Consider the following 24049-nt stretch of genomic DNA (forward strand, 5'->3'; position numbering starts at 1 on the left):
CGCATTTATAACAATGCGTTCTAATAACAAATTAATTACTTATTAATATATTTTTTCTTAATAACATATTAATTACTTATCGATATATTTTTTTCTTATTAACATATTAATTATTTATTAATATAATTTTTCTTATAAACATATTAATTAGTTATTAATATATTTTTTCTTATTAACATATAAATTACTTATTAATATTATTTTTACTTATTAACATATTTAATGCTGATTAATATACATTTTCTTGTTAACACATAAACTAATTAATATATTTTTTCTTTTTAGCATATTAATTACTTATTAATATATTTTTCTTATTAACATATTAATTACTTATTAATATTTTTTTTATTAACATATTAATTAATTATTAATATATTTTTTCTTATTAACATATTTATTACATATTAATATATTTTTCCTCAATAACATATGAATTACTTACTAATCTGTTTTTCTTATTAAACTATTAATTATTATTAATATATTTTTTCTTATTGACATCAATTACTTATTAATATATTTTTCTTATAAACATATTACTTACTTATTAATATATTTTTCATATACATATTAATTATTTTTTATTTATTTATTTCTTATTAACATATTAATTACTTCTTATTATATTTTTCTTTACATATTAAGTACTTATTAATATGTTTATTTCGTATTTTCATGTAAATTAACCATTAATATATTTTTCTTATTAACATATTACTTAGTTATTAAAATATATATCTTTTTAACATACTAATTACTTATAATTACATGTTTTCTTATTAACATATTAATTACTTATTAATATATGTTGTTCTTTTTAACATATTAATTACTTATTAATATATTTTTTTAATTACATAAAAGTACCTTTTTCTGTTAAAATGATGCTTACTTATTAATATATATTTTCTTATAAACATATTAATTACTCATTACTATATTTTCCTCTCATTTACACATAAATTACTTAATAATACTTACTTATTAATATTTTTTCTTATTAAAATAGTAATTACCTATACTTTGTCTTATTAACACATTAAATACTATGAATATATTATATTCTTATTAACTTATTAATTATTATAATAATATATTTTTACTCATTAAAATATAAATTACCTATCAATATATTTTCTTATTAACATATTACTGACTTATTAATATATTTTTCTTTTTACATATTAATTATATATTATACAATTCCTTCTCAATAACATAATGTATATTAATATTAATATATTTTTCTTCTAAACATATTCATTACTTACTAATATATTTATACTTATTAATAGATTAATTACTCATTAATATATTTTTTTTTATTAACATATAAATTATTTATTACTATTTTTTATTAACATATAAATTACTTATTAATATATTTTCTCTTAGTCACATATAAATTACTTATGATTATATTTTTTCTTATAAACACATAAATTACTTATTAGTATATTTTCTTATTAACATATGAATTACGTATTTATATATTATTCTTATTAACAAATTGTTAAAACAATTATTGACTAATATATTTTTCTTATTATCATATTAATTTCTTATTAATACATTTTTCTTATTAACATAATTATTATTTATTAATATTTTTTTCTTACAAATACATTAATTACTTATTAATATTTTTCTAATTAACATATAAATTACTTATTAATATATTTTTTACACATTAACATATTAATTACTTGTTAATATATTTTTTCTTATTAACATATTAATTACTTATTAATATGTAATTTTTTCTTATTAAGATATTAATTACTTATTAATATATGTTTTCTTATTAAGATAAAATTACTTATTAATATATTTTTTATAATAAATTAATTACTAATTAGTATATTTGTTTCTTAACATATAAATTACTTATTAATATATTTTTTCTTTTTTAAAATATAAACTACTTATTAATATATTTTTCGTAATAACATATGAATTACTTATTAATATATTTTTATAAACATAGTAATTACTTTTTAATATATTTTTTTCTCATTAACATTTTATGCACTTATCAATATATTTTCTTATTAACATAATACTAATTAATATATTATTATTATTAATATATGTGTCTTTTTAACATATTAATTACTTATTATTAGATTTTTTCTTATTAAAAAATTAATTACTCATTAATATATTTTTCTTATTAACATATTAATTACTAATTAATATATTCTTCTTATAAACACAGTACGTTTACTAATATATTTTTCTTTTTAACATGTATTACTTACTTATATATTTTTTCTTATTAACATATAAATTATGTAATAATATATTTTCCTTATTAACATATTACTTACTTATTAATATATGTTTCTTTTTAACATATTAATTACTTATTATATTTTTTCTTATTAACATATTACTTACTTATTAAGATATTATTTTCTTCTTAAAATATTATTTACTTATTAATATATATATTTTTTTATTAACATATTAATTTCTCCTTAATATATTATTTTCTTATAATTATGTTAATTATTTATTAATTTATTTTTCTTGTTAACAATGGTAATTACTTAATAACATATATTTTTTTCTTATTAACATTGTACTTATTGTTATTTTATCCTCATAAACATAATGATTATTATCAATATATTTTTTATTAACATAATAATTACTAATTAATATATTTTTCTTATTAATATATTAATTTCTTATTAATATATTTTTTCTTATTAACATCTCAATTTCTTAGTTATATATTTGTTTCTTATTAATATATTAATTTCTTATTAATATATTTTTTCTTTTTGACATAGTAATTACTTATTAATATATTTTTTCTTTTCACGTAGTAATTACTTACTGATGTATTTTTAATTAACATATTAATTACTGATTAATATATTTTTACTCACTCACATATTAATTACTTTTTAATATATTTATTTCTTATTAATATATTTATTACTTATTAATATTTTTTCTTATTAACATATAAATTACTTGTTAATATATTTTTCTCATTAACATATAAATAACTTACTAATATATTTTCCTCATCAAAATATAAATTATTATTGATATATTTTTCTTATTAACATATAAATTACTTATTAATATATTTTTCTTATTAACATATGCATGACTTATTTATATATATTTTTCGTATTTACATATTATTTACTTGTTTAAATATTGTGTTCTTATTATCACATAAATATCTTATTAATATATATTTTATTAATATATGAATTACTTAATCATATATGTTTTTCATATTAACATAAAAACTATTTATGAATATATTTTTTCTTATTAATATATAAATTACTTATTAATATATATTTCGTATTTACATATTAATTACTTATTAATACATTGTTTCTTAATAACATATTAATTACTTATAAATATATTTTTTCTTATTAACATATGAATTAATTATTTATATATTAATTGCTTGGAAACGTTTTTTTATTGATTTCTGATTAACATAATTTCCGTTAAACATATTTATTTCATATTTTACATTTGAAATTTTTATGTATGCAATCATTTTATCTTTTTAACATTAATTTCTTATTAGCATATAAAATACTTTTTAATATATTTTTCTTATTAACATATTAATTTCTTATTCATATATTTTATCTTATTAACATATGAAGTTCTTATTAATATATTTTTCTTCATAACATAATTATTATTTGTTAATATATTTTATATTATTAACATATTAATTACTTATAAATATATGTTTTTTTAACATATTAATTACTTATTAATATATTTTTTCTTATTAAACTATAAATTACTTACTAATATATTTATTTCTTATTAACATATTAATTACTTATTAATATGTTTTCTTATGTACATATGAATTACTTATTAATATATTATTTTCTTATTAACATATAAATAACTTTTTTATATATTCATTTCTTATTAACATATTAATTACTTATATATTAGTTCTTATTAACATATTGATTACTTATTAATATATTTTTCTTTTTAACGTATTAATTACTTATTAATTTTTTTTTCTTATGAACATATAAATTACTTATTAATATATTTTCTTATAACATATAAATTGCTTATTAATATATTTTTCTTATTAACATATTAATTATGGACTAATATATTTATTTCTAATTAACATATTAATTAGTTATTTATATTTTTCTTATTAACATATTAATTACTTATTAATATAGTTTTCTTATTTACTTATTAATTATTTACTAATATATTTATTTCTTATTAACATATTTATTTCTTATTTATATTTTTTCTTATTAACATATTAATTACTTATTAATATATTTTCTTATTAACATATTAATTACTCATTAATATATTTTTTCTTATTAACATATTAATTACTTATTAATATATTGTTTTCTTATTAACATATGTATTACTTTTTAATAGATTTTTCTTATTAATGCATTAATTATTTACTAATATATTTATTTCTTATTAACATATTAATTACTTATTTATATATTTTTATTAACATATCAATTACTTATGAATATATTTTTTCTTATTAACATATATACTATTTATTAATATATATTTTCTTATTAAGATAATAAGTACTTAATATCGTATTTTTTTATTAATATATGATATATCTTTTCACATATTAATTATATTGATATATCTTTTCACATATTAATTACTTATTAATATTTTTGTCTTATTAACATATTAATTACTTATTAATATATTTTTCTTATTAACATAGTAATTTTTATCATATATTTTTTCTTGTTAACATATTAATCACTTAATAATATATTGTTTTCTTATTAACATATGAATTACTTATTAACATATTAATTTCTTTATAACTTTTTTATTTTTTATTTACATTTATTTCTGATGAACCTAATTTCCTTTAAGCATATTAATTTCTTATTTTACATTTAAAATTTTTATTGATGCAATCATTTTATCTTTTTAACATTAGTTTCTTATTAACATAATAATTTGTTATTCATATATTAATTTCTTATTAAGATTATAATTATTTAACGTATTAATTTCTTATTAAAATACTGATGTCTTATAATTGTTTTTAACGTATTTATTTGTTATTAACATGTAATTTTCTCATTCACATATTATTTTTCTTAATAACATATATATTTCTTAATAACATATATATTTCTTATTAACATATATATTTTTTAATAACATATAAATTACTTAAAAACATATACATTTTTTATTAAACAATTTATTTTTAACATTTTTTATTAAACAATTTATTTTTAACATTTTTTATTAAACAATTTTATTTTTAACATTTTTTATTAATAGATTTTTTACTCATGTGTTTATTTCTCATAAAAATGTTAAGTTTTTAGTAAGAGATTATTTCTCATAAAAATTAATTTTTTCACATAGTTATTTAATATTAACATATTAATTTTGTATTCACATTTTAGTTTGTTATTGACATAATATTAATTTGTATTTACATTTTAGTTTGTTATTTACATAATATTAATTTTGTATTCACATTTTAGTTTGTTATTGACATAATATTGATTTTGTATTCACATTTTAGTTTGTTATTTACATAATATTAATTTTGTATTTACATTTTAGTTTGTTATTTACATAATATTAATTTTGTATTTACATTTTAGTTTGTTATTAACATAATATCTTTCTGAAACATATTCGTTTCTTCATTAACATAATTATTTAATGGTAACATATTACATTCTTATTAACATGGTTATAAACATATTACTATTGATAATAGCATATTATTTTCTCATTTACATATTTATTTCTAATAAACATATTTATTTATATATGGAAGTTTTAAAAGCCAAAAGTAATGCGGAAAGGACCAGAATCATGAGAGTAAAGAAAAGAAAAACAAACAAACAAACAAACAAACACACAAATAAACGGGTATGTTTGAGTAGAGAAATGTCTAACTGTTTATTAGTCATCATTTCTCACCTATTTCTTACTATATTATTTTCTCATTAACATATTTATTTCTTCATCACATATTCATTACTTATTAACATATTAATCTCTTATTAACTTATCTATTGTTTATTTATGTATTTTTTCTTATTTCCATATTAATTTATTATTCACTGCATAATTTCTGATTCACATATTTATTTTTCGTTAATATATTTTTCTCAAGTACACATTTAACTTCAATTTACTAATTCACATTTCATTTATTTAGTCCAATTAATATTTCTTATTCACGTATTTTTAAAAATTGACATTGACTTATTGCTTAATCGAATATTGACTTCTTATCTTAATATTCATTCCTTGTTCACATGTTTATTCACATATTGTTTTTTCAAATTAACATATTTATTTTTTATTCACACTTTTTCACATATTTATCATATATTCAAATATTCATTTCTTAATCACCTATTCATTTTTCATTCACATTTTTTATTCACATATCATTACTAAATCCAATATTTATTTCTTAATCACATATTGTTCCGAATCTAATAAAAAAATCATATTTATGAATTACTGACATATTCATAAGTTATGCATGTATATGTTTAGAATTCACATATATTTTACTTATTCACATTTATTTCTTAATCCAGTATCAATCTCATGAACATATTTATTTCAATGTCACATATTTATTTCATAGTCACATCTTTATTTGATAGTCAAATCTGTATTTTATAGTCACATATTTATTTGATAGTCACATATTTATTTAATAGTCACATATTTATTTCATAGTCACATATTTATTTCATAGTCACATATTTATTGCATATTCACATATTTATTTGATAGTCGCATATTTATTTCATATTCACATATTTATTTCATATTCACATATTTATTTAATAGTCACATATTTATTTCATAGTCACATATTTATTTGATGGTCACATATTTATTTGATGGTCACATATTTATTTCATAGTCACATATTTATTTCATAGTCACATATTTATTTCATATTCACATATTTATTTCATATTCACATATTTATTTCATAGTCACATATTTATTTCATAGTCACATATTTATTTAATATTCACATATTTATTTCATATTCACATATTTATTTGATGGTCACATATTTATTTCATAGTCACATATTTATTTCATATTCACATATTTATTTCATATTCACATATTTATTTGATGGTCACATATTTATTTCTTATTCACATATTTATTTGATGGTCACATATTTATTTCATATTCACATATTTATTTCATAGTCACATATTTATTTCATATTCACATATTTATTTCATATTCACATATTTATTTCATAGTCACATATTTATTTCATAGTCACATATTTATTTCATATTCACATATTTATTTCATATTCACATATTTATTTGATGGTCACATATTTATTTCATAGTCACATATTTATTTCATATTCACATATTTATTTCATATTCACATATTTATTTGATGGTCACATATTTATTTCATGGTCGCATATTTATTTCATATTCACATATTTATTTCATATTCACATATTTATTTGATGGTCACATATTTATTTCATAGTCACATATTTATTTCATAGTAACATATTTATTTGATGGTCACATATTTATTTCATAGTCACATATTTATTTCATAGTCACATATTTATTTGATGGTCCCATATTTATTTCATAGTCACATATTTATTTCATAGTCACATATTTATTTGATAGTCACATATTTATTTCATAGTCACATATTTATTTCATAGTCACATATTTATTTCATATTCACATATTTATTTGATGGTCACATATTTATTTCATAGTCACATATTTATTTCATATTCACATATTTATTTGATGGTCACATATTTATTTCATATTCACATATTTATTTCATATTCACATATTTATTTGATGGTCACATATTTATTTTATATTCACATATTTATTTGATAGTCACATATTTATTTCATATTCACATATTTATTTCATATTCACATATTTATTTGATATTCACATATTTATTTGATGGTCACATATTTATTTCATATTCACATATTTATTTCATAGTCACATATTTATTTGATGGTCACATATTTATTTCATGGTCGCATATTTATTTCATATTCACATATTTATTTGATATTCACATATTTATTTGATGGTCACATATTTATTTCATAGTCACATATTTATTTGATAGTCACATATTTATTTCATAGTCACATATTTATTTGATGGTCACATATTTATTTCATATTCACATATTTATTTGATATTCACATATTTATTTGATGGTCACATATTTATTTCATATTCACATATTTATTTCATATTCACATATTTATTTGATGGTCACATATTTATTTCATAGTCACATATTTATTTCATAGTCACATATTTATTTCATATTCACATATTTATTTGATAGTCGCATATTTATTTCATATTCACATATTTATTTCATATTCACATATTTATTTAATAGTCACATATTTATTTCATAGTCACATATTTATTTGATGGTCACATATTTATTTGATGGTCACATATTTATTTCATAGTCACATATTTATTTCATAGTCACATATTTATTTCATATTCACATATTTATTTCATATTCACATATTTATTTCATAGTCACATATTTATTTCATAGTCACATATTTATTTCATATTCACATATTTATTTCATATTCACATATTTATTTGATGGTCACATATTTATTTCATAGTCACATATTTATTTCATATTCACATATTTATTTCATATTCACATATTTATTTGATGGTCACATATTTATTTCTTATTCACATATTTATTTGATGGTCACATATTTATTTGATGGTCACATATTTATTTCATAGTCACATATTTATTTCATATTCACATATTTATTTGATATTCACATATTTATTTGATGGTCGCATATTTATTTCATATGCACATATTTATTTCATAGTCACATATTTATTTCATATTCACATATTTATTTCATAGTCACATATTTATTTGATGGTCACATATTTATTTCATGGTCGCATATTTATTTCATATTCACATATTTATTTGATATTCACATATTTATTTGATGGTCACATATTTATTTCATAGTCACATATTTATTTCATAGTCACATATTTATTTGATGGTCACATATTTATTTCATAGTCACATATTTATTTGATGGTCACATATTTATTTCATATTCACATATTTATTTCATATTCACATATTTATTTGATGGTCACATATTTATTTCATATTCACATATTTATTTCATGGTCACATATTTATTTCATAGTCACATATTTATTTCATAGTCACATATTTATTTCATAGTCACATATTTATTTGATAGTCACATATTTATTTCATAGTCACATATTTATTTCATATTCACATATTTATTTCATAGTCACATATTTATTTAATGGTCACATATTTATTTGATGGTCACATATTTATTTCATATTCACATATTTATTTCATAGTCACATATTTATTTGATGGTCACATATTTATTTCATGGTCGCATATTTATTTCATATTCACATATTTATTTGATATTCACATATTTATTTGATGGTCACATATTTATTTCATAGTCACATATTTATTTGATGGTCACATATTTATTTCATAGTCACATATTTATTTGATGGTCACATATTTATTTCATATTCACATATTTATTTCATATTCACATATTTATTTGATGGTCACATATTTATTTCATATTCACATATTTATTTCATGGTCACATATTTATTTCATAGTCACATATTTATTTCATAGTCACATATTTATTTCATAGTCACATATTTATTTGATGGTCACATATTTATTTCATATTCACATATTTATTTCATATTCACATATTTATTTCATAGTCACATATTTATTTCATAGTCACATATTTATTTCATAGTCACATATTTATTTGATGGTCACATATTTATTTCATGGTCGCATATTTATTTCATAGTCACATATTTATTTCATAGTCACATATTTATTTAATGGTCACATATTTATTTAATGGTCACATATTTATTTGATGGTCACATATTTATTTGATAGTCACATATTTATTTCATAGTCACATATTTATTTGATGGTCACATATTTATTTCATAGTCACATATTTATTTCATAGTCACATATTTATTTAATGGTCACATATTTATTTAATGGTCACATATTTATTTGATGGTCACATATTTATTTGATGGTCACATATTTATTATGTATTACTTTATCACATTTATTTAATATTTACATTTTTCTATATCAATGACATATCTATTTCTTATCCCTGTTTTTTTCTCCACCCAATATTTATTTCTTATTCACATATTTACTTATATTCACATATTAATTTCTTATTCAGCTATTTATTTCTAATTCTTATTTTTTCTTATTAAGATATGCCATCTATTAAGCACATATATATTTCGAGTTCACAATTTTATTTTAACTGACTTTTCATTTATTTATCCAAATGTTATGTCTCAAAATATTTATTTCTTGTTTACGTCTTATGTATTTAAATATATAAAATTTGATTTCGAAATATATATGTTAGTAAAAATTAAATATGGGATTTAGAACTAAATACCTTTAAAATATAAATATGTGATTAGGAAATACATGTTATTTAAAGAAATGAAAAAATGTGAATGTGATAATAAAATTTAACATATGAAATAAATATTTCAGCATGAAAATAAATATAATTTCACAGTAAATGTGATTAAGAAAAAATGTGGAATAAGAAATTGAAATCGTATTATTTAGATTCTTCGGACTACTGTTCTCAACTTTGTACAGATAACACTATCGGTCGATGTAACCTCCGACCTTCTTCAGGTGTATTCTGTCGAACTCAGGATTGTTTCTGCCGAACTTGGTAATTGGACGTTCCGTCAGCCATGACTGGATAGAGGTCCTAAGTAATTCGTATTTTTCGCACTGAAAATTGAACTTTCAAGCTTCAAACTTTTACTTGTTTGATTTTTCCAAGTATTCTAACCACTGCACCGCGTGTCCTTGCTGGTTCATCTAAAAACTATTTCTTCATTAGATGTTTTTTTTATTATCACATATTCATTTAGTTCTAAAGTATTTATTACTAATAAATACGTGATTAACATATTTATTTCTTAATATTACTATTTCTTACTTATAAACTTATTTTTTACTAGAAGCCAGACCCGAGGTTGGCCAGTATTGAATGAGAATCACTTCCAATGCATTTATTGTCATCGAAATCGGTGAATTCACTCATTATTAACTAAATCGTGTTATTGTCTGCTTCTGTACGGAACCCATCGTGCTGCACCGGGAATAAGATTCACATGTTTCTCCCTAGTGACTTAATCCACAATATATTTTGCAGTTTACATTGCACTCTAAAGAACCTATCAATTTTATAAAAATATTTTGTATAATGGTTTGAGTTAAAGTTTAAAACGCAAAAGTCAAGTATCATTATCTTCCTTATCAAAGAACATACTTTTGATCTTATACATCAGTTCCTTTTGTCTGTCCCTTTTTGTCAAAATCGAAATTTTCTTTGTTTAATCGAATTTTTTCGATACTATTTGGAAGCATTTCGAAATAAAACGTATCTAATAAGAATATTTTTAGGCACATGACGTGCATTTATGTGAAATTACAAAAAAATCAGCCCAGCATTTCTTACACATTTTTTCATCATACTTTTTTTAATCAAATATTTATTAATAACATATTTTTTCTTAATCACATACAATAAGTCAAGAAAAACCGGAAGTGAGTAGGGAACCATGTATCGCAGTTGGAAGTAAAAGAAAACCGAAAAAAAAGAAGAAAAAAGTAAGGAACGCGGGTTGAAACTTTTCTTATCTGTTTAAACTCGAGTGTATGTTCTTGCTGACAAAAAGGATATGAAAATCTTGGGCTTGGATTAATTTTTTGTATTTGAAGACAAATGTTTTTTCGAGTTTTTTTTTCCTATTGTTTGAATTTTTTTCTCTGATGCAGCTTGAATTTGTACTTTTTGTTGAAAAGTAAAAATCAAGTAAAATATTAGTTTGAAGTTAGTTTTTTAATTTTAATTTAGTTAGGCTTTTTAATTTCTCTGGGTTTTATTTGTTGTTAAAGTCACTGAGTAAAACTTTGAAACATGTGTTGAGTTTATTAGTAACAAAATAATTATGTTTTGCAATAGGAAGAAACGATCGCATGAATAAAAATGTTTATTCAAGTAAACTCAGAACATCATTACATTATTTTATATTCAGAAATCAGAAAATATTGAAATGCACAAGAGTTGAAATAAAGAGAAGGATTATGACTTAAAATCGAACATGTCACAAATAAAACAGTTTATAATCACAACAGAATTTTTAAAGAACATTGTTCAAATAAGGAACGTGTAAAGTTCATTAGAAGTAAATTACTGATTTTGAAGTGTATTCACACAAACACAAAACTTTTAAAAATTACATTTTAATTAGAGAAGATTCAATTTTTGTGTTGGTTGACCTAAATATTCTTTAAATACGTTTTATGCAAATAATGTACAGAATGTAATATTCTTTAAATACGTTTTGCTGTTCTATTATTTACGTAAAATATTGTCATAAAAACGCATTCGTTCGTTCTATTTTAGTCGTTTTTTTTTGTCTATTACATTAAAACAGAGAAATATCACACTTTCTCGTGCTTCTTAACGTGTTGTTTGAAGCAAGACGTATTTGAGAAACCTTTGCCACAAATTTGACAAGTATGAGGTTTTTCCCCTGTATGGGTTCGAATATGCGACTTTAGATACGTGCTGCTGCAAAACGTTTTGCTGCAGAACGTGCATTTATATGGTTTCTCGCCAGTATGTGTTCGTAAATGCCGTTGAAGATTCGAACTATTTGAAAAGCATTTATCACAGTATTTACATTTGTGTGGATTCTCACCATTGTGGATTCTTTGATGGATTCGTAACGAAAACTTACTGGAAAAAGACTTGTTGCAGCGATCACAAGTGAATGGACATTCTTTAGTGTGTGTTCGCTGATGGCCTTGCAATCCTGACCAGCTTGACAAAAACTTGCCACATTTATAACACTGATGTCGCTTTTCACCTGTGTGCGTCCGCAGGTGACTCGCCATATTTGAACTACAAAGGAAACGTTTGTTGCAGATGTCACACCTATATGGATACTCCTTGGTATGCGTACGAATATGCACTTTTAGAGAGAAATTCGTCACAAAACGCTTGGCACAATGAACGCATTGATAAGGTTTTTCGCCTGTATGCGTCATGATATGATTTTTTAGATTATTTTTGCAGGCAAATATGTTTCCACATTGTTCACACTGGAATGGGTGCTCACCGGTGTGTGTTTTGTAGTGTAGATTGGCATAAGTTTCATTGATGAATGAAAGACCACATTCCTTACACTTAAATAAGCTTTTTCCGCTGTGCTTTTTAGAGTGTAAATGTCTATGGAAAGCTGTTACTGTGCTAAACAAATTCTTGCATTCTTCGCATTTATATGGCTTCGCATTCATATGTAACTGTACATGACGTAGTAATCTAGCTCTGGAGACAAAACCTAAGTCACAGTGCGAACACTGATAGGGAGCACTAACCATGTGTGTCTTTAAATGTTCCTGTAAAAGTTCTGTTGATGAAAATGTGCTTTCACAGTATACGCATTGAGGCAGACTATTTACATTGTCATTTACAATTTCCGAGGAATCGGATACGACTACGTCAACATTACTTTCGGTATTGGAATTGGCTGCTTTATTGTTACTAACAAATCTGCTACTTAATGTTGTTAAAGGCACAACTGAATCAGTCGAAGAAATGTCATCACTTGTAATTCTATCTGTCCTTAAAATAGTATCTTCATTACGTGAATCAAGGCACACAGATCTTCCAATATCAGATTGACTTAACAATTCAGAATGAGACTGAGCCTGTTTGTTTATGACTTGTTGTGATGCAACCAACGAACTATTATCACAATTATTATTATTATTATTATTATTATTATTATTATTATTATTATTATTATTGTTGTTGTTGTTGTTGTTGTTGTTATCATTATTCAATAAATCCTTGTTTCTATTGTTATGCATTCCCAGTCGCACAGTTTGAGAACAATTGGAGCCTTCTTTATTCCATATATGTGAATGCGTTTCCATAGAATGGGTAGAGTTGACGGAAGCCTTCTGAGGTAAAACAATACTATCAATCACCGTTTGAAGCTTGCATTGTGGATTTTCATCAACCGGTTTTTGATTATGAGGAAAGTTTGCTTGATTTGTTATGTTATCATTGCTATTCTCGTCATTTTGAGCAGGATGAGCGTGAATATCACATTCGCTAGAATCAGTTATCGGTTCTTCTAATATTCTCGTTGGTTTTGTGTGAGTCAATTTTCTATCAGGGTTGAAACGAGGAAATGAAGAATGTTTCTTTATTATTTTAGTCGTCGTTTTATTTTTCTCCTGCGAGTTTTGATTATGTAAGGATTGTTCAGGAGACGTCGATCTAAATAATGATCTCGGTCTATATGGATGGTAAGACATATTGGAAGGTGCATTGATTTCGTGATCCGAAACAGACAAACGCTGCTCTGTAAAGTATCGATTGACTTGATCTAAATCATTTGGTAGAGAAGAAGAGCAGGATACAGCATTATGTGTATTGGGCTTATTAAGAGATGAATTGTCTTCCAATTGACCATTCACACGCTTATTGAAGGCAGCTATACTTAGTGGATTGAATTCACACAGATTTCTAGTTGTAGCGATGCAACGTTTTTGGTTGTATCTGTCGTCGTCTGAACTATCTTTGCCATGAAGACTAGCTAAAGGAATTGGTTGATTAAGATATGTTTCATTCTGTTGATGAACTATCAAAGAATGTTCAGTCTGTTGTATCGGATAGGATCGCCTAATAGATGGTCGGCTTTCTCCTCTGTTAGTGGTTGAAACGTTTCGATTCACCATGCCTTTATCGATTTGTGACGATCCTATTAATATTCTTACCGGTCGTCTCTTAAACGGAGGGTATTTCTCCTTGTATTTGTCCCAATTCAGTTCTTTCCTATTAGAGTTAATTACATGCTCAGATGACTTTGGAATGTCATTATACGCATTAATAATAACCGTACTTCCTTTACGATTTGCAACAGCATTATGATTTTCTATTGGGTTGGTAACACCAAAAGCGCAAACACAATTCTTTTCGCCTATTTTTACACGGTGTAATTCTTCACTCCGATAAACATAGCGATCATCTCTTTCACGCTGAATAGGACGAAAAGCGGCATTTTTAAAGGCTGAATACTCTTTATCTTTCCAGCCAATAGGAGATACACGGGTCACACGCGATGACATATCAATGTGAACATTTCTATGTAAACCAATATTATTAACAGTTTGAAGATTAGAGTCATCAGCAGATTCAGCCTGGTATTGGTTGAGGTACGAAAGTTTGGATTCTCTTTGTATGTGAGGTGCGAATTCTTCCCGTCCATATCCTATACCGGTAGCAGCATAGAGTTTTTGATTCGTCCTGTCAGATGCAGTGCTATCTTTCTCTGCAGAAGTCTGAAGGGATAGATTCAGATGGTCTTGGATGCCATTCTTTCTGCTATCAGTCATTTGGTTCGTAGAAGAACATCCTTCCTTTTCACGAATGCGGCGCATTGTTGACTGATAATAATCATTTGATTGTTTTTGGTTCAATCTATTGAAATATTCGGAACCATTTTCTGAGTTGCGAGAAGAAGCCGTCTCCGAACGTATGTTTTGGTTATCAAGCGGATCTTTAGGTATTTTTTGTGCACTATGGACAATCTTATCACAGCTGAAGCTTTGATTAATGTCAGCAATCGTGTTAGGATTAGAATTTTGATAAACTTCCCTTTCTTTTAAGTTCTTTATAAGTTTGTTGTTGCGCGCTTGATTATCGGAATCGTGTTTTGAGAAATCATTTGAGCAGTAATCACAGCGCACGTTACTACAAACACGGTTGGCAATATGTGAATATCGCGGATCTAATATATTTGTGTGACGACGAACAGTGTCTGATGCAATAGAAGACGTCGGCGAGCGTGACGATTGTGATAATGCGGAAACTGATAATGGATGAGATGATGTTATTGATGATGATGAAGAGGAGGAGGAGGAGGAGGACGGTGATGATGATAAAGATGAAGATGATGATTTTGGTATTGGCGCTGATACAAATGAAGAAGACGATGATATAGATAACGATGAGGTTGACGATGAAGGTATTTGATTTGAACTGTGGTTCGCGTCAACAATCAAATTCAATGGTTCTTCTGCCTTGTTTGTTATCAGTGCAAGATGAGTGTGTTTTTGACTTGACCCTTTGTCATGAAAATCCGACGGCGAATTATAGAAACTGCTTTGCATATCATTGCTTTTGATGTTGTTGTTGTCTAATGACACCTGATTTGGAACAAAGTTAAAACCATTGCGCGTTTCCATTGGTATCCATTCTGATTTATCGTTCACATTTTTCGGTGGATGGATGTTTTCTGAATGTTTATTTGGGGTTTGCATACAGCAAATATCATATTCCGATTGCATCGATGCTAGTTTGGATGTATTACTTGGTTCATATACTTCTGAATGTGAACCTGTTTTATCGCTGGTGAGTTGGTCGGCGATGAAATCACTACGACAAGAAACTGCAGGTGACAATGGTCTCGTAAGCAAAGGTATAAATGATCTTCCCATCCACTCTTGTCTGTCACAAGGGAACAAGTTAGACTGAAGTAAAAGTTGTGATTGGCAATACTCGTTATTATGACGATCAGACAGTATTGCAGGACTGCAAAAAACATTTTTTGGCTGCAGAGGTAAGTTATTATATGACCACTCTGGTACACGGCATGATTTAATATTGAAAAGCGGAATATTAAAGCTTTCTTTACCAAGTGACATATATGGAGCGAGCGGACCGTAGCGCACAATATCACGTGTCTGGTTCAGCAGCAGTAATGGAGCATCTTCAAGCGAATGATATTTGAAAATGTATTGGTCACAGTGAGCACCTGAGTACATCCTTGCCTGATCCATTTTTTTTCAATTTTTCGTTGAGTTCATATTATTCTCTTTATTCTAGTTAAATCCTCTTCGTCTATATTTTTTCAGTTTCACATTCTTTTCAAATTAAATCATATTTCTTTTCAAATTAAATCATATTTCTTTTCAAATAATGTTTCAAATCCTGTTTCTGCGCATGTTGTAATGCAGCATTTTCTACTTATCATCAGTTGCTGGGCGAATCAAATCCAAACACAACTGCTAATAGTTTAGGCAGAATCAGTATGAAAAGAACATAAGATTTAAAAATAACAAATGTCTTAGCTCATAGGTGGCGTTTTCAATTCAAGAAAGTAAAGGTTTAATGATATACTCGCGATGAAAGCATGTCAGCAGTAGATGAATAGAAAGGGAGCAAACTGATTTGTTTTAAAGTGAATGCGTAATTAGTTTTGGAATTTTGTTTTAAGTTTTATTCATTTGAGACTGCTTTCTTATGGTAACTGATGCTTTGCTTTAGAAATGTATCTACAAAAGAAAAGAAAATTCAGGTTATTAAAGCATTCACAAAAAACTTGTAATAAAAACATTAAATGCAAAACTGCTAAATTATTAATCAAATGTAAATGTTTTAAAATTACGTTGTACGTTAATATTATTGTATAACTTGAAAACATTTTTGAACGATTTAAAGTATAATATGAATATTGATTGATTTTCATATTAAAGTATAATATGGAAATATGATTAGTGATTCTTGAAGTAAAACCCTAACTCAGAATTTCACAATCATTTAAGTAAAACTTTTTTCAAACTTTATGCAATCATTATGATAAATTGCTATGATCATTATGGAAGTGCCGTTAAATACAAGTGATAATTAACAACTAACCTCATTTACAAAAGAAATAATGTCAGAAATTATAAAACTTGATCTACACACATTGATTGTACACTACTATAATTGTCTTTGTGTTCGATCCGTAGTGTAAATGAAAGCAGAACAAATTATGGAAATGCATCTGAATCAATAAACTCTAAGTTGGAGATTAACTTATTCTGTCTCATTTCATTTATATAAGCGCCTTATAATACACCGTTAATTATTAGTAGACGAGTCACAGTCGAAAAAATATTGAGGAAATTCAGTGTCGTTTGAGTGATGAGATTTGACTACCTAATTAATTGCACTACTTAATTGCACGGAACCAACCAATACAATCAAATATATATATAATACAATCAAATATATATATATATATATATATATATATATATATATATATATATATATATATATATATATATATATATATATATATAATAGGACAACAAGAGTATGAAATGAAGACACAAACTATATATTGGTAGATATAGAATGGATCATTTATTGAATAATGGAATACAGGCAAAATTTGGGGATAGAAGGGACCCTTTATGCCGGGGTATTTCGAAGCCTAATGCTTCTCATCAGGAGAGTAGAGAAGGTGCTAGGTAGCATGGGGAAGATGCGGGGTCTAGCGTAAGGTTCATTAGGGACGAAAGAGATTAAGAGGAATTATAGAATGTTGGAGGAAGCTTTATTGAATTCTAAATAAATAAGGAGAAGCTTGTTATATATAGTATGATATATAAGATTATATATGGTCTTTAACATAGTATTGAGATTCAGGGGTATATGTATTATGGTTAAATAGGGGGTGTATTGTTGCTGCGTGGTAATGTTTTTAACGGTTTGTGGGGGTGTCTATTTTTTATGGAGTGGGTAATTTTGATTTTGATTAGTGTCACCTAAACGGCATATGGCGGCTATAAATTCGCTTATAATTTGGGGAGGGGGGAGTGTAAAACTGAAAGGTAATATGCGGCAATATATAGGTAATATTATAGGTGAAGCTCGAAGATTTCAATCCCGATAGATAAAGCAAAAAAAAAAAAAAGAAGAAAAATAGACAAAGGAATAAAATAAAATAAAGAATAAATAAAAGCATTACCCACCCCGCCTCCAAAATACACACACAACGCCCACCATATCCTTATGTAGCTAGAATGAGTCTGCTAGGTTCCCACTTCCGATATGACCCTAATAAAGGGTAGTCGCTGTTTCCAGACTCTTCATCTAAGGTTAAAAATGTTTCCAACTTTTGAACCTAATTTGTACTAATTACTGCTAACTGTTTTCTTATTACAACTTTGACTTAAAAACTCGTAACTAAATTTTACCTGTCTTGCCTTGCTTTTTTGTTCTGTTCTAATCTTTGTCAAATATGCTGTTAACCAATATCGTCTTGTTACATGTAAAACGGAAAGAAAAAAAATGTCACCTATGTAAACGAGAACCTCCCAAATAAAAATCTTGAATAATTATCTAAACTCAAATGTAAATTAATATTAAGCCGACTTCACAAATTGATAAAAGTTAATTATTCGATTTTAATTATAAGGTGAAGCTCGAAGATTTCATACTCGAGATATATAATGCCAAAACATCCACCTATTAATATGGGAGGGTAGATTATCTTCCTGAATTGATAATTGAGCCCCGGACTCTTACTAAGTAGATATTAATAAGTCCCTTCTACCCATCGCCACCTTTTTTGTTTAATGGAGAATAGATAATACAGTGGATGTGTTATCGACAGCTCCAGTAACTCTCGCTTTTCCTTTTTTGTCCCTCATTCCTCATGCAAATGAGTGATTTTTCTGACAAAGGGTGAAGAAAAAGCTGCTTTAAAGGTCGGTAGTACTTGGTAAACAGTAGTCTGAGATGTCGGAAATTTTTCTGTCTCTATGTCTATCCTTGTGGCCATGTCACTAGTAAGGGTAAACGTTTTGTCTGGGCTGACGTTATCCGCCTGATAGTCAGAGACCCGAACCTTGGATTAACCGCTAAGGAGGCTGTCCTTTCAGCAGGCGCAATGTACTGGGACTGCTGTATTGCCATTTGGTGAATGGACTCTGGACCATGCATTATCACAAATCCCAAAACCTCAACATGAAACATCTCCAGAAAAAAAAACTCGAATAACCTAGAACCCCATCTTCCAACGTAGACCTCTACTACCATGTCTCCTTCTCCAACATCAGGGGTCTACGTTTCAACCTTCCAGAGGTTGAAACCCAATTACAGGAAACGACACCAGACATATTCTTTCTAAGCGAAACTGGAATAGGGCCGACCACTTTCCTAGATGAGTTCATAATTAACAGATACTCTAACTTAACATCTAAATCTGACACCCAAGATCGCCATGGGCATGGAATATGTGCCTACATTAAAGATGGCTTCCCATGTGGCAGGGATATTTCTAGAGAAGATCCTAATTTACCTTATATGTTCTTCCGGGTTGCACTTGCTTACACCATTGCATTTATATTTGCCCTCTATCGGCCCCACAACAGCGGAGTTACTGTCTTTAAGAACATATCTGAGAAAATAGACCACATCCTGTCTGCACACCCCTCGGCTAACATTCACATCTGTGGTGACTTCAACGTCCATAACGTGGAATAGCTGACCCACTCAAATAAGAAGGACGATCAGGGGAGGTTCTGTCACAATTTTGCCATTGCTTATGACCTCACTGAGATTGTTCGCGAGCCCAGCCATGTGCCTGATACTACAAGTCAATATGCAAGCCTCCTAGACCTTTTTCTCTCAACTTCCCCTGAGCTATGTTCATGTTCCGTTCTTTCTCCTCTACGATCCTCTGACCACTCCGTCGTATCAGTTAAGATAAAAATGAAATGTAATAAGTCCCCAGACGTACCCCTCCACCGTACTGTATACCGATACTCCATGGCTGACTGGGATAGCTTCCGTACATTTATATCTGATCTACCTCTGCATTCCATGTTTAAAAATGATGTGTCCTCTATAGTATCAGATTTGAAGGAATGGTTAATTGTAGGCATAGACCGATTCATACCATCTAAAAAATTCCAACAAAAACCTACCAGCCAGCCATGGTTCTCCCCAGAATGTGCTGCTGCCATCATGCATAGAAATCACTTTTTCCATAGCTACCAACGTAATAGATGCACTGAGACTAAAGCTGCTTTCAGGAACGCCAGCAACCACTGTAAAAGAGTAATAAAAATGCAAGAGAGCCTGTTAAATCCAAAGTAGCTGCTCAGCGGCTTGGTTCCCACAAGTTTTGGCAAATAGCAAACAGGACCTTAAACAGAAGTGTGCGTTCTATCCCAATCATTATCAACAGACTAGAGGTTATATCCTCAGCTTCAGACAAGGCCAAACTATTTGCCAAGAACTTTGCAGCTAATTCTACCCTATGCGACGAAGGTCATCAACTCCCCATATTTCCTTCTATAACACAGAACACGTTAGGTAACATACAAATATCTGTGCATGAGGTCGCCAAGCTAATCAAGAACCTTGATTCCAGTAAAGCTACTGGCCCTGACGGCATCCCAATTATAGTGTTAGAAAGCTTCAACCAGAACTTGTTCTCATACTTATGAAACTGTTTAAACGTTGCCTTTAGGAGAAGTGCTTTCCAACACCTTGGAAAACCTCATCAGTATGCCCTGTATTTAAGAACTCAGGTGATAAGTCATCTCCCTCTCAGTACAGACCAATAAGTCTCCTGTGTGTCGTGAGTAAGTTGCTGGAATCCATATTAAATAGATAAATAGTCAACCACCTCAGCAGAAATAACCTTCTTAGTGACACACAATATGGTTTCCGTTCTGCAAGATCTACCGCAGATGTGCTAACGGTTATATCTTATAGGATTAGTGAATCTCTTGACAAAGGCTTCCTTTCCAGGCCAATTGCTCTTGACATATAAAAGGCTTTCGACAAGGTATGGCATAAAGGCCTACTTCACAAGATTTCCAGCTACGGTATAACTGGAATTCTCTCTATCATTAAATCATTTCTCTCTGATAGGCTCATAAGAGTAGTGGTTGATGGACAAAAATCGGAGGCCTGCAGTATTAATGCTGGAGTCCCTCAAGGGTCCATCCTGGGCCCAACTCTCTTCCTGATATACATCAATGATCTCCCTAAACACATACTTAAATCATTTGTTGACATCTATGCTGATGACCCGACCATCCACAGCAACACATCAAAGGCTGTAAATGACAAAGTTCTCTCTGATTCTCTCCCCTCTGATCTTGAACGAGTGGTTCAGTGGGGGAAGATGTGGCTCGTTACCTTTAATGCATCTAAAACCAAACTCCTATCTTTACATCAAGAACGCTCTGATCCCCATGTGGCATCAATTGAAATGGATGGCTCTTGTCTAGGGGAAGCCCCATGTCTTGACAAGTTTCTGGGCTTGACCTTTACTCCTGATCTGAAATGGAACACGTACATCAAGTCTGTTGCCAAGGTCGCTGGAAAGATGGTGGAATCCTTCTACCGCTCCAGAAGATATCTCACTACTGATGCAATTCTCTATCTATATAAAAGCCAAGTACGTCCAAGAATGGAATACTGCTGTCATATCTGGGCAGGAGCTGCTAAAAACAGCCTATCCTGCCTTGACAGAGTACAAAATAGACTTTGTGGCTTAGTGGGGGATGCCCTTTTCTCTTCCCTGCAACCTCTCTCCCACAGAAGAGACGTTGCAAGCCTATCTTTTTATCTTTATTTCCATTGCAGGTGCTCGTCTGAACTCCAATGTCTGGTCCCCCCTTGCCAATCTTTTACAAAAAACACCCGTCCAGCTGAATCCACTGTCAAAAACTTTCCCCACTCTTTATCTATGTCTAAATCAAAACGTAGATTCCATGAACAAAGCTTCTTTCTTAAAACTGCATGTCTGTGGAGCTCTATTCCGTCTGCCTGCTTCCCTCCTGACTACAACTCGGATGTCTTCAAGTCCAACGTAAACAAATTCCTGATGAACCGCCCTCTTAAGTAGAAACTCTAAATGTCCACACTAACGTACTGTACTTACAATAACCCTTATTCCTGAGTGGCTTCCGAGCCTTGATAAGTGGTGGCCACCTTGTAAGAAAAAACAAAAAAACAAAGATCCATTCTATATCTACCAATATATAGTTTTGTGTCTTCATTTCATACTCTTTCTGTCCTATTGTATAAGCTCCAATAATTATTGTTGAGCTTGGCTAGGTGTATCAGAATTTTTGTAAGAATTTTTTACACCCCTAACACGAAACTGCGAATAAAAGATAAAAAAACTTGTTATTTCTCTTTTAAAAGTGGGTTGTTTATTTTCTTTATGGATTATACTTCCAAAATAAACTATTAAAGTTGTATAAAAAGTAATAGAAATATATATATTTTTTTAACAGTAATGAAATTAATTAAATTTTACGAGTTCAGTATTTTTCAATTTTTAAACTTTAAAAATCTATCCAAATTTTTCTATTGATTCTATTTTTACAATATTTTCAGGGTTAATGTGAAATTTTATGCTCTTTCCAATAAACCGAATATAATATTTTAGATAAACGGTTTTTTTAAATTCACGCGCCTCCCCATTTTGAAATGTCTATTAAAAATTAAATAATTAATTTACTCACCAAAGTTTTATATATCGCAAATTGAAGATAAAAGATCAATAAATAATATATTCAAATTTAAAACAAAAAGTAGTGTTTTTTTTTAATAAATTTACGTGTAAAATCCGAAGTTTAAAACCTTTTTTTAAAACAACGTTGTTTTTTTTTTGTTTTTTTTTTAATGAAATCTTGGTCCTTGGTCCTTTAATTGAAAAAAAAAAGGGTTTGAATTATATTTTTCGAGCATTTATAAGCTTGAAAAGACAGGGGGTCGAATTAATTCACGCACTCCATTTTGAAATGTCTATTAAAAAGTAAATAATAAATTTACTCACCAAAGTTTTATATATCACAAATTGAAGATAAAAGATCAATAAATAATATATTCAAATTTAAAACAAAAAGGTAGCGTTTTTTTTAGAAATTTACCTGTAAAGTCCGAAGTTTAAAACCTTTTTTTTTTAATTACGTTTTTTTTTTTTTTAAATGAATCCTT

At 26.8% G+C, this 24049-nt stretch overlaps 1 protein-coding gene across 2 annotated transcripts in view; it reads right to left on the reverse strand.

Annotated features, from left to right (window-relative positions):
* Positions 1 to 12203: 12203 nt before the first annotated feature.
* LOC145256446 (uncharacterized) overlaps positions 12204 to 24049 on the reverse strand; it is a 237487-nt gene continuing 225641 nt past the window's right edge. Inside the window, exons 2-3 of one of the 2 annotated variants that reach the window (XM_080115372.1) lie at positions 21013 to 21135; positions 12204 to 17583 (exon numbers count right to left, since the gene is read on the reverse strand). In XM_080115372.1, coding sequence (XP_079971498.1) covers positions 12676 to 17088 — 4413 coding nt within the window. In that variant the 5' untranslated portion in view covers positions 17089 to 17583; positions 21013 to 21135 and the 3' untranslated portion in view covers positions 12204 to 12675. The remainder of the gene's footprint in view (positions 17584 to 21012; positions 21136 to 24049) is intronic. The other variant, XM_080115361.1, reaches the window with a different exon arrangement.

This window comes from Euprymna scolopes, chromosome 3, assembly GCF_053919585.1.
Source record: "Euprymna scolopes isolate OS-2025 chromosome 3, ASM5391958v1, whole genome shotgun sequence".
Classification (NCBI taxonomy): domain Eukaryota; kingdom Metazoa; phylum Mollusca; class Cephalopoda; order Sepiida; family Sepiolidae; genus Euprymna; species Euprymna scolopes.